Below are 19,463 nucleotides of genomic sequence, written 5' to 3' on the forward strand. Positions count from 1 at the left end.
ACGCAATTTTTTTATATATATATTTTTTATTAATAACAAATCAATACATAAAGCACATGAGGGAACACAAGCATACATAGATTACAAACAATAGACAATCGAGCTAGGGGCGGGGCTGGGGGCGGGGCTAGGGGCGGGGCTAGGGGGTACAATATCACATTACAATTACACAAGGACCTTAAGGGACATGCATATACTTACAATATGAACTCAGTAGCACAGACTAGATCCATATGACGTTGAGAAATAGTGAATTGTGGGAAGTTTAGAAGATACCCTGTTTGTTCTTATAGGTAATCAGATCATGACTGCAACGAATGTACTAAGTCTTTAACCACACAGTGTTGTTACATTGGTGAGTAAAAACTCATGCTTCCTACGCTTTAACATTTTGTCTGAAAATAAAATATACATTTTCCCTCAACTGCGTTACCCACTCCAGTCAGCAGATGGCGGTCTGAGACTTTAAGCCGATGCTGCTGGTGTGACGTATTATCTAGTGGACATAACGCTTCTTTCAACAGCAGCAACAGTTAGTCAGATACCTCGGTAGCTTGATAGACAAAATAGACGAACCAATAAAGCTCTGTAGACGCTTTCGTGTATATTAGCCACTGTGTTTTAAAACCACTTCTGTCGTCTTGTTAGTTATCCCATTTAATTTCCTATTTACGGTGTTGTTATTCGTCAGCTAGCGGGCTGGTTAAGTAAGCATTAGCCTAGCTAGCTAACATCTCCGACCATGAGTTCACTAAGCTACTCTCTTTCTGCTAAAGAAGAGGAGGTCTGCTGGACGGAGAAAGAAGTTATCGTGAAAAAGGAGGAGGAAGAGGAGGCTGTTACAATACAGAAACAAGTAGAGGGTGAGGCTGTTACCGTGAAGGAAGAAGAGAAAGACGTTTCAGTGAAAGAAGAGGAAGACGAGTTCAGAGTGAAAGAGGAGGAGGAGGGGGAGATGACTGTTACATCGAAAAAGGAGGAGGAAACTGAATATCTGGGCCCGGTTTCCCAAAAGCAACTCAAGGCGTCCAATGGTTCTAATGATGAACTTAGCCGTAAGATGGTTTTGAGAAACCGTTCCCTGATTAACACTAGTAAGTACTGTCTTAAAAACAGAGGCACTAACTCTGCAGTTGTTGAACTGATGTGTGGTGTTAAAGGGGAAATCTGTAGTTGCTACATCCATATTGTGACTTTTAAATTATTTATTTATAGCCATTGATTCTTGAAGAATATAACACATGCCTCATGAGCTTAGTTCAACTGTTGTACCCCATCAGAACCCCAAATAAGCTTTGTTTTACTCCAATGTTTCAAAACAATGTAAACCAACACTGTATTGCCTCAACATGGTTAACACTATAATGTTCATATCATGGATCCTTGCATCCATAGGTCTGTCTATGCATTGGAGAGTAGTTACGTTTCTCCAGCCCCATCCATCATTTTATTACCAAAACAGTGATGGAATGACAGATTTGTTATTGTTTCAATTGCAGATTGATGGATGTGGCTTTTTTAAAGGGAGCTAGCTAGGTTTTAAGCAGCAACAAACTGGCTGCCCAGAGATGTGGTTTGGTAAACAGCTGGGGGCTGGAGAAATGTAACCACTCTCAAATTCATAGAGAAAGTTATTGTAGAACCCACAACCCAAAACCTAGCGACCTCATCAAGAAGTTCAGACATCTTGGTGTAACAGTTGTAAGGTGTTGGCTTGACAGTCACTGGACCCAGGTTTGAGTTCAGCTCAGGGCTCCCCCTGAATTCACCACACTATGAGTACAAGGACTGGCCATCCATAAGGTCAAAATAATAGTTTTAACCAGATTTCTAGGCTATATAGTGCTTTATTACAAACAGTGGCGTTATACGAGCTTATGTTTTGGTTTCTGGTGGGGTAATACGGTTGAATCATTTGAGGCATTACAAGTTATATTCTTCAAGTGTCAATGGTTATATAGTACATGGGTATTTCTATAACTGCCAGTGTAGATTTCCTGTGAGGGTCAAATTGTCTAGGGTATATAGTATATTCTAGAATTCATCCATAATGTCATAATGTTAGTTTAACCAGGTTTCTATGATATATAGTATATTCTAGAATTCATCCATGATGTCATAATGATAGTTTAACCAGGTTTCTATGATATATAGTATATTCTAGAATTCATCCATGATGTCATAATGATAGTTTAACCAGATTTCTAGGATATATAGTATATTCTAGAATTACCAGTGTAGATTTCCTGTGGGGGTCAAGTTGTTAGAGCTGTTGATAAGTCATTGTATAATATTCAGACAATTTGTTTTAGGTCTGACCGTAGTCTACTGGTCGATTGTTCTGTTGATGGGCTGTTTTGTTGACCGTGATTTATTTTTGTAGAGCAGCCGCAAATACGCTATATATACAACATTTTGTGGAAACGGCTATTCTAATTTGTGGATTCAGCTATTTCAGCCACATCCGTTGCTGACTGGTGAATAAAATCGAGAACACAGCCGTGCAATTTCCGTTGACAAACATTGGTAGTAGAATGGCCTTACTGAAGAGCTCTTACTTTAAATGTAGCACCATCATGGGATGCAACCTTTCCAACAAGTCATTTTGTCAAATTTCTGCCCTGTTAGAGCTGCCTCGGGTCAACTGTAAGTGCTGTTATTGTGAAGTGGAAACCTCTAGGAGCAACAACGGCTCAGCCGCGAAGTGGTAGGCCACACAAGCTCAGAGAACGGGACCGCCGAGCGTTCCAAACTGCCTGTGGAAGCAACGTCAGCACAAGAACTGTTAGTCGGGAGATTCATGAAATGGGTTTGCATGGCCCAGCAGTCGCACACAAGCCTAAGATCACCATGCGCAATGCCCAACGTCGGCTTGGTGTAAAGCTCGCCGCCGTTGGACTCTGGAGCAGAGTGATGAATCCCACTTCACCATCTGGCAGTCCGATGGATTAATCTGGGTTTGGCGGATGCCAGGAGAACACTACCTGCCTGAATGCATACTGTGGGGCAAAAAAGTATTTAGTCAGCCACCAATTGTGCAAGTTCTCCCAGTTAAAAAGATGAGAGAGGCCTGTAATTTTCATCATAGGTACACTTCAACTATGACACACAAAATGAGAAAAAAATATATAGAAAATCACATTGTAGGATTTTTGAAGAGTTTATTTGCAAATTATGGTGGAAAATAAGTATTTGGTCACCTACAAACAAGCAAGATTTCTGGCTCTCACAGACCTGTAACTACTTCTTTAAGAGGCTCATCTGTCCTCCACTCGTTACCTGTATTAATGGCACCTGTCTGAACTTGTTATCAGTATAAAAGACACCTGTCCACAATCTCAAACAGTCACACTCCAAACTCCACTATGGCCAAGACCAAAGAGCTGTCAAAGGACACCAGAAACAAAATTGTAGACCTGCACCAGACTGGGAAGACTGAATCTGCAATAGGTAAGCAGCTTGGTTTGAAGAAATCAACTGTGGGAGCAATCATTAGGAAATGGAAGACATACAAGACCACTGATAATCTCCCTCAATCTGGGGCTACACGCAAAATCTCACCCCGTGGGGTCAAAATGATCACAAGAACGGTGAGCAAAAATCCCAGAACCACACGGGGGGACCTAGTGAATGACCTGCAGAGAGCTGGGACCAAAGTAACAAAGCCTACCATCAGTAACACACTACGCCGCCAGGGACTCAAATCCTGCAGTGCCAGACGTGTCCCCCTGCTTAAGCCAGTACATGTCCAGGCCCGTCTGAAGTTTGCTAGAGAGCATTTGGATGATCCAGAAGAAGATTGGGAGAATGTCATATGGTCAGATGAAACAAAAATATAACTTTTTGGTAAAAACTCAACTCGTCATGTTTGGAGGACAAAGAATGCTGAGTTGCATCCAAAGAACACCATACCTACTGTGAAGCATGGGGGTGGAAACATCATGCTTTGGGGCTGTTTTTCTGAAAAGGGATCAGGACGACTGATCATGGATCAGAAAAGAATGAATGGGGCCATGTATCATGAGATTTTGAGTGAAAACCTCCTTCCATCAGAAAGGGCATTGAAGTTGAAACTTGACTGGGTCTTTCAGCATGACAATAACCCCAAAAACACCGCCCGGGCAACGTAGGAGTGGCTTCGTAAGAAGCATTTCAAGGTCCTGGAGTGGCCTAGCCAGTCTCCAGATCTCAACCCCATAGAAAATCTTTGGAGGGAGTTGAAAGTCCGTGTTGCCCAGCAACAGTCCCAAAACATCACTGCTCTAGAGGAGATTTGCATGGAGGAATGGGCCAAAATACCAGCAACAGTGTGTGAAAACCTTGTGAAGACTTACAGAAAACGTTTGACCTCTGTCATTGCCAACAAAGGGTATATAACAAAGTATTGAGTTAAACTTTTGTTATTGACCAAATACTTATTTTCCACCATAATTTGCAAATATATTCATAAAAAATCCTACAATGTGATTTTCTGGATTTCTTTTTCTCATTTTGGCTGTCATACTTGAAGTGTACCTATGATGAAAATTACAGGCCTCTCTCATCTTTTTAAGTGGGGGAAGTTGCACAATTGGTGGCTGACTAAATACTTTTTTGCCCCACTGTAGTTCATTTATTTTTTTATTTTTTTATTTTACCTTTATTTAACCAGGTAGGCAAGTTGAGAACAAGTTCTCATTTACAATTGCGACCTGGCCAAGATAAAGCAAAGCAGTTCGACAGATACAACGACACAGAGTTACACATGGAGTAAAACAAACATACAGTCAATAATACAGTATAAACAAGTCTATATACAATGTGAGCAAATGAGGTGGGAAGGGAGGTAAAGGCAAAAAGGCCATGGTGGCAAAGTAAATACAATATAGCAAGTAAAACACTGGAATGGTAGTTTTGCAATGGAAGAATGTGCAAAATAGAAATAAAAATAATGGGGTGCAAAGGAGCAAAATAAATAAATAAAATTAAATACAGTTGGGAAAGAGGTAGTTGTTTGGGCTAAATTATAGGTGGGCTATGTACAGGTGCAGTAATCTGTGAGCTGCTCTGACAGTTGGTGCTTAAAGCTAGGGAGGGAGATAAGTGTTTCCAGTTTCAGAGATTTTTGTAGTTCGTTCCAGTCATTGGCAGCAGAGAACTGGAAGGAGAGGCGGCCAAAGAAAGAATTGGTTCTGGGGGTGACTAGAGAGATATACCTGCTGGAGCGTGTGCCACAGGTGGGAGATGCTATGGTGACCAGCGAGCTGAGATAAGGGGGGACTTTGCCTAGCAGGGTCTTGTAGATGACATGGAGCCAGTGGGTTTGGCGACGAGTATGAAGCGAGGGCCAGCCAACGAGAGCGTACAGGTCGCAATGGTGGGTAGTATATGGGGCTTTGGTGACAAAACGGATTGCACTGTGATAGACTGCATCCAATTTGTTGAGTAGGGTATTGGAGGCTATTTTGTAAATGACATCGCCAAAGTCGAGGATTGGTAGGATGGTCAGTTTTACAAGGGTATGTTTGGCAGCATGAGTGAAGGATGCTTTGTTGCGAAATAGGAAGCCAATTCTAGATTTAACTTTGGATTGGAGATGTTTGATATGGGTCTGGAAGGAGAGTTTACAGTCTAACCAGACACCTAAGTATTTGTAGTTGTCCACGTATTCTAAGTCAGAGCCGTCCAGAGTAGTGATGTTGGACAGGCGGGTAGGTGCAGGTAGTGATCGGTTGAAGAGCATGCATTTAGTTTTACTTGTATTTAAGAGCAATTGGAGGCCACGGAAGGAGAGTTGTATGGCATTGAAGCTTGCCTGGAGGGTTGTTAACACAGTGTCCAAAGAAGGGCCGGAAGTATACAGAATGGTGTCGTCTGCGTAGAGGTGGATCAGAGACTCACCAGCAGCAAGAGCGACCTCATTGATGTATACAGAGAAGAGAGTCGGTCCAAGAATTGAACCCTGTGGCACCCCCATAGAGACTGCCAGAGGTCCGGACAGCAGACCCTCCGATTTGACACACTGAACTCTATCAGAGAAGTAGTTGGTGAACCAGGCGAGGCAATCATTTGAGAAACCAAGGCTGTCGAGTCTGCCGATGAGGATGTGGTGATTGACAGAGTCGAAAGCCTTGGCCAGATCAATGAATACGGCTGCACAGTAATGTTTCTTATCGATGGCGGTTAAGATATCGTTTAGGACCTTGAGCGTGGCTGAGGTGCACCCATGACCAGCTCTGAAACCAGATTGCATAGCAGAGAAGGTATGGTGAGATTCGAAATGGTCGGTAATCTGTTTGTTGACTTGGCTTTCGAAGACCTTAGAAAGACACGGTAGGATAGATATAGGTCTGTAGCAGTTTGGGTCAAGGGTATCCCCCCCTTTGAAGAGGAGGATGACCGCAGCTGCTTTCCAATCTTTTGGAATCTCAGACGACACGAAAGAGAGGTTGAACAGGCTAGTAATAGGGGTGGCAACAATTTCTGCAGATAATTTTAGAAAGAAAGGGTCCAGATTGTCTAGCCCGGCTGATTTGTAGGGGTCCAGATTTTGCAGCTCTTTCAGAACATCAGCTGAATGGATTTGGGAGAAGGAGAAATGGGGAAGGCTTGGGCGAGTTGCTGTTGGGGGTGCAGTGCAGTTGTCCGGGGTAGGAGTAGCCAGGTGGAAAGCATGGCCAGCCGTAGAAAAATGCTTATTGAAATTCTCAATTATGGTGGATTTATCAGTGGTGACAGTGTTTCCTATCTTCAGTGCAGTGGGCAGCTGGGAGGAGGTGTTCTTATTCTCCATGGACTTTACAGTGTCCCAGAATTATTTTGAGTTAGTGTTGCAGGAGGCAAATTTCTGCTTGAAAAAGCTAGCCTTGGCTTTTCTAACTGCCTGTGTATAATGGTTTCTAGCTTCCCTGAACAGCTGCATATCACGGGGGCTGTTCGATGCTAATGCAGAACGCCATAGGATGTTTTTGTGTTGGTTAAGGGCAGTCAGGTCTGGGGAGAACCAAGGGCTATATCTGTTCCTGGTTCTAAATTTCTTGAATGGGGCATGTTTATTTAAGATGGTTAGGAAGGCATTTAAAAAAAATATCCAGGCATCCTCTACTGACGGGATGAGATCAATATCCTTCCAGGATACCCCGGCCAGGTCGATTAGAAAGGCCTGCTCGCAGAAGTGTTTCAGGGAGCGTTTTACAGTGATGAGTGGAGGTCGTTTGACCACTGACCCATTACGGATGCAGGCAATGAGGCAGTGATCGCTGAGATCTTGGTTGAAGACAGCAGAGGTGTATTTAGAGGGCAAGTTGGTTAGGATGATATCTATGAGGGTGCCCGTGTTTAAGGCTTTGGGGAGGTACCTGGTAGGTTCATTGATAATTTGTGTGAGATTGAGGGCATCAAGTTTAGATTTTAGGATGGCTGGGGTGTTAAGCATGTTCCAGTTTAGGTCGCCTAGCAGCACGAACTCTGAAGATAGATGGGGGGCAATCAGTTCACATATGGTGTCCAGAGCACAGCTGGGGGCAGAGGGTGGTCTATCGCAGGCGGCAACGGTGAGAGACTTGTTTTTAGAGAGGTGGATTTTTAAAAGTAGAAGTTCAAATTGTTTGGGTACAGACCTGGATAGTAGGACAGAACTCTGCAGGCTATCTTTGCAGTAGATTGCAACACCGCCCCCTTTGGCAGTTCTATCTTGTCTGAAAATGTTGTAGTTTGGAATAAAAATCTTCCTAAGCCAGGATTCAGACACAGCTAGAACATCCGGGTTGGCAGAGTGTGCTAAAGCAGTGAATAGAACAAACTTAGGGAGGAGGCTTCTAATGTTAACATGCATGAAACCAAGGCTATTACGGTTACAGAAGTCGTCAAAAGAGAGCGCCTGGGGAATAGGAGTGGAGCTAGGCACTGCAGGGCCTGGATTCACCTCTACATCGCCAGAGGAACATAGGAGGAGTAGAATGGGTACGGCTAAAAGCTATGAGAATTGGTCGTCTAGAACGTCTGGAACATAGAGTAAAAGGAGGTTTCTGGGGGCGATAAAATAGCATCAAGGTATAATGTACAAAGGTATGGTAGGATGTGAATACAGTGGAGGTAAACCTAGGTATTGAGTGATGAAGAGAGAGATATTGTCTCTAGAAACATCATTGAAACCAGGAGATGTCATTGCATGTGTGGGTGGTGGAACTAATAGGTTGGATAAGGTATAGTGAGCAGGACTAGAGGCTCTACAGTGAAATAAGCCAATAAACACTAACCAGAACAGCAATGGACAAGACATATTGACATTAAGGAGAGGCATGCTTAGTCAAGCGATCAAAAGGGTCCAGTGAGCGGAGAGGTTGGCCGGGGATCACGGTGATCTAGACCGCTAGCCAGGCCATCGGCAGCAAGCCAGCATAGGATGGAGGTCTGCTGTTAGCCACCTCTTGCGTTCCGTCAGTAGATCAGTGTGGTTCCGTGTGGTAGAGGGGACCAATCCAAATCACACAACAACAACAAAAATAAAAACAATAGATATAGTTATAGAGGCCCAAGAAGAAAACATAATAATAATAAAAATAAATAAATTGTCCGATTTGTCTATTCAGATAGCAGCCGGTAAGACAGCTAACGGTTAGCAGGCCGCAGATGGGCGTTCAGGCAACGTCGCGACGGAGGAGCCAGCCGGACAACTCCTTCGGGTAGACAACGTCGGCAGTCCAGCCGTGAAGGCCCGGTGGGGCTCCGCGTAGGCAGCAAAACGGGTCCGGATAGGTGACTGCAGCCCAGGAGTGATTGACGGAGCTGGCTAGCTCCGGGAATAATTGATGTTTGCTCCGGAATCGACGAAGGCCGATAGTCACACGGATAGCAGCTAGCTAGCTGTGAGATCCGGGTATGAATGTCCAGAGAGCAGTCGAAATCCAGGGACATGAGAGAAAAATTGGTCCGGTATGTTCCGTTCCGAGCCGCGCTGCGCCGTACAGAACTGGCGATAGATTTTCGAGCTAAAGGATAGCTGATGACCACAAACCGTGGTTAGCTGAATACTAACGATTTGCCAGTAAAGAAGAACTAGCTTCTGATTAGCTTCTGGCTAGTTTCAGGCTAGCTTCTTGGAGTTTCTGGCTAGCTTCTGGCTAGTTTCAGGCTAGCTTCTGGCTAGCTTCTGACTAGTTTCAGGCTAGCTTCTTGGAGTTTCTGGCTAGCTTCTGGCTAGCTTCTGACTAGTTTCAGGCTAGCTTCTTGGAGTTTCTGGCTAGCTTCTTGGAGGATTACAGATTTGAGGTAAATAATACTTTTTTATAAATATAAATTGGTGAGGCGGGTTGCAGGAGAGTGTTTTGAAGATGAGTTGATGGGAAAAAAAAAATAATAAAAAAAAGTTGTAAATATATATATATACAGGACACGACAAGACGAGGACAAAAGACGTCTGAACTGCTATGCCACCTTGGTGACGCATTAAACTGTAAAGTTTGGTGGAAGAGGAATAATGATCTGGGTATGTTTTTTCATGGTTCGGGCCCCTTAGTTTCAGTGAAGGGAAATCTTAGTGCTACAGCATTCTGACATTCTAGATGATTCTGTGCTTCCAACAGTTTTGGGAACAGTTTGTGGAAGGCTCTTTCCTGTTGCAGCATGACAATGCCCCTGTGCATAAAGCGAAATCCAAACAGAATTTGTTTGTCGAGGTTTGGTGTGGATGAACTTGACTTGCCTGCACAGAGCCCTAATCTCAACACCATCGAACACCTTAGGGATGAATTGGTCTTAGCTTAATTGTCTAAGAAAATTGAGGAGAGAGCAAACCCCAACTTCATTAGGTCTGTAATCAATTGCCTAACTGTTGAATATGCCTGGCTTTATAAATCAGTACCAGTTAAAATTTGGACGCACCAACTCATTCACTGTCTGTGAATCATTATTATTACAGATTACTGGGGAAACAGACTATCTAGATCACGTCCCTGTGAGATGACCTCATCACTGTCTGTGAATTATTATTATTATTACAGATGACTGGGGAAACAGACTATCTAGATCACGTCCCTGTGAGATGACATCATCACTGTCTGTGAATTAAATGTCTGGCTTTTAAATAAACTGCTGTTCACCATCAACACCATCTGGGACCATTCAACAGTCTAGATTTACCAGGTTATTACTAAATGAACTGTTCACCATCTGGGACCAGTCAACAGTCTAGATTTACCAGGTTATTACTAAATAAACTGTTCACCATCTGGGACCATTCAACAGTCTAGATTTACCAGGTTATTACTAAATAAACTGTTCACCATCTGGGACCATTCAACAGTCTAGATTTACCAGGTTATTACTTCTAAATAAACTGTTCACCATCTGGGACCATTCAACAGTCTAGATTTACCAGGTTATTACTAAATAAACTGTTCACCATCTGGGACCATTCAACAGTCTAGATTTACCAGGTTATTACTAAATAAACTGTTCACCATCTGGGACCATTCAACAGTCTAGATTTACCAGGTTATTACTTCTAAATAAACTGTTCACCATCTGGGTCCATTCAACAGTCTAGATTTACCAGGTTATTACTTGTTGGGGTTCTCATGGGCTTACAATTGTTGTTTTTATTGTTGCTTGAACAGTCGCTAAGATATTTGGTTGTGATATTTGCAAAATACCTATTTTTGATGCAGCAGTTCTCAGCTTGAATGCTAACACTCATTGACAGGCTGGTAGCAAAGCTAACCAAAGAGCATTTTACTCTAAACATGATATTAAGCGGGATATTCAAACGAGCCTGTGAAATGCGCTCATAAGCAACCTGTAAAATGGAGGCTGTTTTTGCTGTCAGACTATGAGAACACAGAGCTTAATGTGAGTTTCCTTGAGTAGCATCCTGATCTTGCTCTGATTAATGTGTGGTAATATTTGGAATACATTGTGAAAAACAAATACCTTCGCTAACCATTTCTGCCCACACAGATATACTGCAACTAGATAACAGATATACTGCAACTAGAGAACAGATATACTGCAACTAGAACTAGATAACAGATATACTGCAACGAGATAACAGATATACTGCAACTAGAACTAGATAACAGATATACTGCAACTAGAACTAGATAACAGATATACTGCAACGAGATAACAGATATACTGCAACTAGAGAACAGATATACTGCAACTAGAGAACAGATATACTGCAACTAGAGAACAGATATACTGCAACTAGAGAACAGATATACTGCAACTAGAACTAGATAACAGATATACTGCAACTAGAGAACAGATATACTGCAACTAGAGAACAGATATACTGCAACTAGATAACAGATATACTGCAACTGGATAACAGATATACTGCAACTAGAGAACAGATATACTGCAACTAGAGAACAGATATACTGCAACTAGATAACAGATATACTGCAACTAGATAACAGATATACTGCAACTAGAACTAGATAACAGATATACTGCAACTAGAGAACAGATATACTGCAACTAGATAACAGATATACTGCAACTGGATAACAGATATACTGCAACTGGATAACAGATATACTGCAACTGGATAACAGATATACTGCAACTAGAGAACAGATATACTGCAACTAGAGAACAGATATACTGCAACTAGATAACAGATATACTGCAACTGGATAACAGATATACTGCAACTAGAGAACAGATATACTGCAACTAGAGAACAGATATACTGCAACTAGAGAACAGATATACTGCAACTAGATAACAGATATACTGCAACGAGATAACAGATATACTGCAACTAGAACTAGATAACAGATATACTGCAACTAGAACTAGATAACAGATATACTGCAACTAGAACTAGATAACAGATATACTGCAACTAGATAACAGATATACTGCAACTAGATAACAGATATACTGCAACTAGATAACAGATATACTGCAACTAGATAACAGATATACTGCAACAATAGAGAGAACAGATATACTGCAACTAGAGAACAGATATACTGCAACGAGATAACAGATATACTGCAACTAGAACTAGATAACAGATATACTGCAACTAGAACTAGATAACAGATATACTGCAACTAGAACTAGATAACAGATATACTGCAACTAGAACTAGATAACAGATATACTGCAACTAGATAACAGATATACTGCAACTAGATAACAGATATACTGCAACTAGATAACAGATATACTGCAACTAGATAACAGATATACTGCAACTAGATAACAGATATACTGCAACTAGAGAACAGATATACTGCAACTAGAGAACAGATATACTGCAACTAGAACTAGAGAACAGATATACTGCAACTAGAACTAGAGAACAGATATACTGCAACTAGAGAACAGATATACTGCAACTAGAACTAGATAACAGATATACTGCAACTAGAGAACAGATATACTAGAACTAGATAACAGATATACTGCAACTAGAACTAGATAACAGATATACTGCAACTAGAACTAGAGAACAGATATACTGCAACTAGAACTAGAGAACAGATATACTGCAACTAGAGAACAGATATACTGCAACTAGAACTAGATAACAGATATACTGCAACTAGAGAACAGATATACTAGAACTAGATAACAGATATACTGCAACTAGAACTAGATAACAGATATACTGCAACTAGAGAACAGATATACTGCAACTAGAGAACAGATATACTGCAACTAGAGAACAGATATACTGCAACTAGATAACAGATATACTGCAACTAGAGAACAGATATACTGCAACTAGAGAACAGATATACTGCAACTAGAGAACAGATATACTGCAACTAGAGAACAGATATACTGCAACTAGAGAACAGATATACTGCAACTAGAGAACAGATATACTGCAACTAGAGAACAGATATACTGCAACTAGAGAACAGATATACTGCAACTAGATAACAGAGATATACTGCAACTAGAGAACAGATATACTGCAACTAGAACTAGATAACAGATATACTGCAACTAGAACTAGATAACAGATATACTGCAACTAGATAACAGATATACTGCAACTAGATAACAGATATACTGCAACTAGAACTAGAGAACAGATATACTGCAACTAGAGAACAGATATACTGCAACTAGAACTAGATAACAGATATACTGCAACTAGATAACAGATATACTGCAACTAGATAACAGATATACTGCAACTAGATAACAGATATACTGCAACTAGATAACAGATATACTGCAACTAGATAACAGATATACTACAACTGGATAACAGATATACTGCAACTAGAGAACAGATATACTGCAACTAGATAACAGATATACTGCAACTAGAGAACAGATATACTGCAACTAGAGAACAGATATACTGCAACTAGAACTAGATAACAGATATACTGCAACTAGATAACAGATATACTGCAACTAGAGAACAGATATACTGCAACTAGAACTAGATAACAGATATACTGCAACTAGATAACAGATATACTGCAACTAGATAACAGATATACTGCAACTAGAGAACAGATATACTGCAACTACAACTAGATAACAGATATACTACAACTAGATAACATATATACTGCAACTATATAACAGATATACTGCAACTAGATAACAGATGTACTGAAACTATATATATATATATTTATATATATTACTACATTCATAACTAGATAACAGATGTGCTGCATCCATATTTAGTTAACAGATATACTACATCTATATATATATATATATATATATATATATTTCTACATCCATAACTTGATAACAGATATACTACAAGTAGATAACAAATATACTACTACTGTTTATATATACCACATCCATAACTAGATAACATCTCTCTCTCTCATATATATATATATATCTATATATCTATATGGATTATTATTATGGATTATTGACTGAAGCACGCCAGCTAAACTGATTTTTTATGGATATAAAGGACATTATCGAACAAAAGTACCATTTGTGATGTATCTGGGACCTTTTGGAGTGCCAACAGGAGAAGATCATCAAAGGTAAGGCATTTATTCTATCGCTATTTCTGACTTTCGTGGCGCACCTGCCTGGTTGAAATATGTTTTTCATGCTTTTGAATACGGGGCGCTGTCCTCAAATAATCGCACGGTTTGCTTTCGCCGTAAAGCCTTTTTTGAAATCTGACACAGCGGCAAGAAGCGAAGAAGAAGAAGAAGAAGTTAAACTTTATTTTGATGTCACAAGTTAAATATTTATAATTCTTCAGCTTGAATTTCGTGCTCTGCAATTTCACCGGAATCACACGAGAAAACACACACAGGAGAAAAGCCTTATAGCTGTGATCAATGTGGGAGGAGTTTTACTCACTCAAGGAACATGATATCACACCAGAGAACACACACAGGATAGAAATCTTGTGGCTGTAATCAATGCCCATAAGAAGTTAAGAAAATAGTCAAAGTTTGTGAAAGATTTTAAACATTCATTACAGATGTAAATTGTTGTAGACACATGTTCATGGGCATCACCTTAAGCTCATATAAACAGTGGATTTCTGCTGTTGTGGGCCTTTAACCATCTGTCTGATTTTGTTGTTCACACAGGAGAGAGACCTGACTATCAGGGATCATCTGGAGAGCCTCAACAACATCATGAAGCTGACGAGGCAGATGAGAGTCCCCCCAGATCAGAACACCTCAAGAAACACCAGCGGAAACCCACAAGGAAGAAATCTCACCACTGCTCTGACTGTGGGAAGAGATTCACCTCTTCAGCAGACCTTAAAAGACATCAGAGAATCCACACGGGAGAGAAACCGAATAGCTGTAATCAATGTGGGAAGAGTTTTAGTGTTACAAGCAGCCTGAAAGCACACCAGAAAACACACACAAGAGAGAAATCTTATAGTTGTGATCAATGTGGGAAGAGTTTTGTTACATCTAGCATTCTGACTACACACCAGAGAACACACACAGGAGAGAAACCTTATAGCTGTGATCGGTGTGGGAAGAGTTTTACTACATCTAACCAGCTGACTATACACCAGAGAATACACACAGGAGAGAAACCTTACCACTGCTCTGACTGTGGAACAAGTTTTGTTTCTTCCCAATATTTAAAATCACACAAGAGAACACACACAATAGCGAAACCTTACCACTGCTCTGACTGTGGAAGGAGTTTTGTTTCTTCACAATATTTAAAATCACACCAGAAAACACACACAGGAGAGAAGCCTTATAGCTGTGATCAATGTGGGAAGAGATTTAGTCACTCAAGCAACCTGATGGTGCATTTGAGAACGCACACTGGAGAGAAACCTTATTGCTGTGATCAATGTGGCAAGAGTTTTACTTCATTTAGCCAGCTGACTATACACCAGAGAACACACACAGGAGAGAAACCTTACCACTGCTCTGACTGTGGAAAGAGTTTTGTTTCGTCCCAGAATTTAAAATCACACCAGAAAACACACACAGGAGAGAAACCTTATAGCTGTGATCAATGTGGGAGGAGTTTTACTCACTCAAGGAACATGATATCACACCAGAGAACACACACAGGATAGAAATCTTGTGTCTATAATCAATGCAAGTTCGAATCCCAGAGCTGACATGGTACAAATCTGTCATTCTGCCCCTGAACAGGCAATTAACTCACTGTTCCTAGGCCGTCATTGAAAATAAGAATTTATTCATAACTGGCTTGCCTAGTTAAATAAAGGTGAAATTAAATACACGTTTTGAAAGAGTTTTACTCAGGCAAACATCCTGATAGCCCACCAAAGAACACACACAGGAGAGAAACCTCATAGCTGTGATCAATGTGGGAAGGGAGACTCTGATAAAAGATCTCTGATTAAACATCAGAAAATACATGGAGTTGTTTCATGATATCAATGAAATGATGTCACAATGTAGAATGTTTTAACATTGTAGTAGGAGTGTTCTAATGATGTCATAATGTAGAATGCTTTAACATTGTAGTATGAGTATTCTAATGATGTCATAATGTAGAACCCTAAATGTTTGCCCCCTGTTCTGTTGATTTCAGCATGATATGGATATTAGCCACATTGAGAAAAGAACAGGCTCTGAATTGAAAGAGTAGTATTTATATGATTAACATAAACGCAAATAAAGTGTTGCGTTTCACTTCCCGCGTTACTTGAATCAAACTGACACACTTTAAAATGTAGCTAGCTGTTTTCTACAAATTAACCTCTAAACAGTGATGTTCACATTATTCCCACATTCCGTGTGTTGTTTGAGCTGTTTTAACAGGACATGAAACCTCATCTCTCCCCTCTCGCGCAATTGATTTCAACGTGATATCGATATGAGTGATGCTGAATAGGTGTTGCGTTTCTCTTAGTTTTGGGGACCCCTAAATTTAAATGCATCACTCCAAAATGTAGCTGACTGTCTTCTGCAGGTTGTCCTCTAACCAGTGAGGTAAAAGATATCTCCCATTTCCATGTGTTTGTTTAAGTTGTGTTAGTTTCAACAGCACTTACAACCTGATTTCCCCCCCTAATTGATATCAGTGATGTATTTGCTACTTGTCAAAACAACAGCGTTGTTGGTACTTGTGCAGTTTATAAGGTGCTCGTTTAAAAAAAATACAAGAGATGTGATTAACATGTGGAACATGTTTGTTTCGATAGTAAATGTTATGTTTTAGTTTCAATGTATCACAAACTGTTTCTGCATATTGGTTATTGTTTTTTACACGTTAAATTTGTTTCAAAATGTTGTTGAAAAGACGTTGAAAATAAGACTATGCCCGACGTCCAATCTACGTTCGGTTTTGGTTGAAAGTCGAAAAAACTGTTTTCAGGTGATCGTTTCAATGAAAACAAAAAACTCCATATCAACGTACTTGCTGCCTATACATATGGATGCAGTATAATTTAAAAAAAACTTGAACCATCTTGTGAACCATTTTTTTAAACAATCATACATCACTCCAATATTTACACACAGTATTTCTTTACAGAATTCAAGTGCTAATTGTCTTTATTCCACTACTGAAGAAGCATGACTCAAATCACCTCGTATTTCAAACATTCAGCCTGACAACAGATACATGTTTTATTATTCCATGCCTCACCATGAAGTGAATTGTTGCTAATACATATTAATTAACAAAGGAGTGTATATTCGGTTTTTATATTTCATAAGATTTCAATGTAATGAAACATTTAGTAATCACAATTTATGCGACTAACTGAATTTTTATTGGTACAATTATATTGTTTACTAACAATGTAGTAAAACTAGTTTATATTTCTGGTTGGGTATTACATCCTATTCTTACTATTTTAATCAATGTCATTTCCTTAGAATGATCATTAGTCTCACTTTTATTGTTATTCTTTAGTTTTTCTATGCTCTTATGTTTGTTGTGTTGTAAATATTTCAGTTTTTATTTTCATATTTTTTATTCTGCATTGTGTTGCATCCATGTCTGAAATGTTCTGTATAAATAAAGCTTGATCTGATTTGAACATATTGCAAAACAAATTAACCCAGTGACTGACCAATCAAAACAAATTAACCCAGTGACTGACCAATCAAAACAAATTAACCCAGTGACTGACCAATCAAAACAAATTAACCCAGTGACCGACCAATCAAAACAAATTAACCCAGTGACTGACCAATCAAAACAAATTAACCCAATGACTGACCAATCAAAACAAATTAACCCAGTGACTGACCAATCAAAACAAATTAACCCAATGACTGACCAATCAACACAAATTAACCCAGTGACCGACCAATCAACACAAATTAACCCAGTGACTGACCAATCAACACAAATTAACCCAGTGACCGACCAATCAACACAAATTAACCCAGTGACTGACCAATCAACACAAATTAACCCAATGACTGACCAATCAACACAAATTAACCCAGTGACTGACCAATCAACACAAATTAACCCAGTGACTGACCAATCAAAACAAATGAACCCAATGGCTGACCAATCAAAACAAATTAACCCAGTGACTGACCAATCAAAACAAATTAACCCAATGGCTGACCAATCAAAACAAATTAACTCAATGACCGACCAATCAAAACAAATTAACCCAATGACTGACCAATCAAAACAAATTAACTCAATGACTGACCAATCAAAACAAATTAACTCAATGACTGACCAATCAACAAACATGTGCAAAATCAACACATCTTGGTCCATTTTAGTACAATAAACCATATCAATTCAGTACATCTTTCACCGTGTCAAAATAGTATAGAACTTTAGTATCAGTTTTCAACCAATCCATCTAGAGCCCAATGGGACAAGGATATCCCTCCCCTAACCTTTCTGCACCACCAGTGCTAGAGCCCAATGGGACAAGGATATCCCTCCCCTAACCTTTCTGCACCACCAGTGCTAGAGCCCAATGGGACAAGGATATCCCTCCCCTAACCTTTCTGCACCACCAGTGATAGAGCACAATGGGACAAGGATATCCCTCCCCTAACCTTTCTGCACCACCAGTGCTAGAGCCCAATGGGACAAGGATATCCCTCCCCTAACCTTTCTGCACCACCAGTGCTAGAGCCCAATGGGACAAGGATATCCCAACCGGCCAAACCCTCCCCTAACCCGGACGACGCTGGGCCAATTGTGTGTCGCCTCATGGGTCTCCCGGTCGCGTCCGGCTGTGGCACTGCCGGGTATCGAACCAGGATCTGTAGTTAGCTGAGCAGTCTGAGGTCGAAACAACAGGTGCGGTAGAGAGAGGGTCGAAAACAGCAGGTCTGGGACAAGGTAGCACGTTTGGTGAACAGTTCAGGGTTGCATAGCCGCAGCCAGAACAGTTATAATTGGAGCAGCAGCACGACCAGGTGGACTGGGGACAGCAAGGAGTCATCAGGCCAAGTAGTCCTGAGGCATGGTCCTAGGGCTCAGGTCCCCAGAGAGAGAGGGCACGAGAGAGGAAAATTAGAGGAAGCATACTTTAAGTTCACACAGGACACCAGATAACACAGGAGAATTGTGTGACCTCTCACCTCTCTGGCTGTAGATGTGTTCTTCCTAACCAGTCCCTCAACTGAGCTCCACCCTCACTGGGTCTTCAGAGGAGAGGAAGGCTGAGGAGGGATGGATGGATCAATCAGTCAACAAGTCAGTAATATAAAGAGAGTGTTGATCATCATAAACGTCCATCTCCCACCCATGGAGAGACCTTTATACTGTATCCAGGGTTGGGTAGGTTACTTTCTAAATGTAATCTGTTAGTTACTAGTTACCTGTCTAAAAGTGTCATCAGTAATCTGTTAGTTACTAGTTACCTGTCTAAAAGTGTCATCAGTAATCTGTTAGTTACTAGTTACCTGTCTAAAAGTGTCATCAGTAATCTGTTAGTTACTAGTTACCTGTCTAAAAGTGTCATCAGTAATCTGTTAGTTACTAGTTACCTGTCTAAAAGTGTCATCAGTAATCTGTTAGTTACTAGTTACCTGTCTAAAAGTGTCATCAGTAATCTGTTAGTTACTAGTTACCTG

General features: G+C 40.5%; 1 protein-coding gene across 1 annotated transcript; it reads left to right on the forward strand.

Annotated features, from left to right (window-relative positions):
* Positions 1-515: 515 nt before the first annotated feature.
* On the forward strand, positions 516-16,935 carry LOC116360826 (zinc finger protein 501-like). The gene is made up of 2 exons (XM_031815711.1): positions 516-1,094; positions 14,538-16,935. The coding sequence occupies exons 1-2, from the start codon at positions 743-745 to the stop codon at positions 15,500-15,502; spliced, it is 1,317 nt and encodes a 438-aa protein (XP_031671571.1). The 5' UTR covers positions 516-742; the 3' UTR covers positions 15,503-16,935.
* Positions 16,936-19,463: the final 2,528 nt, after the last annotated feature.

This window comes from Oncorhynchus kisutch, unplaced genomic scaffold, assembly GCF_002021735.2.
Source record: "Oncorhynchus kisutch isolate 150728-3 unplaced genomic scaffold, Okis_V2 scaffold503, whole genome shotgun sequence".
NCBI lineage: Eukaryota > Metazoa > Chordata > Actinopteri > Salmoniformes > Salmonidae > Oncorhynchus > Oncorhynchus kisutch.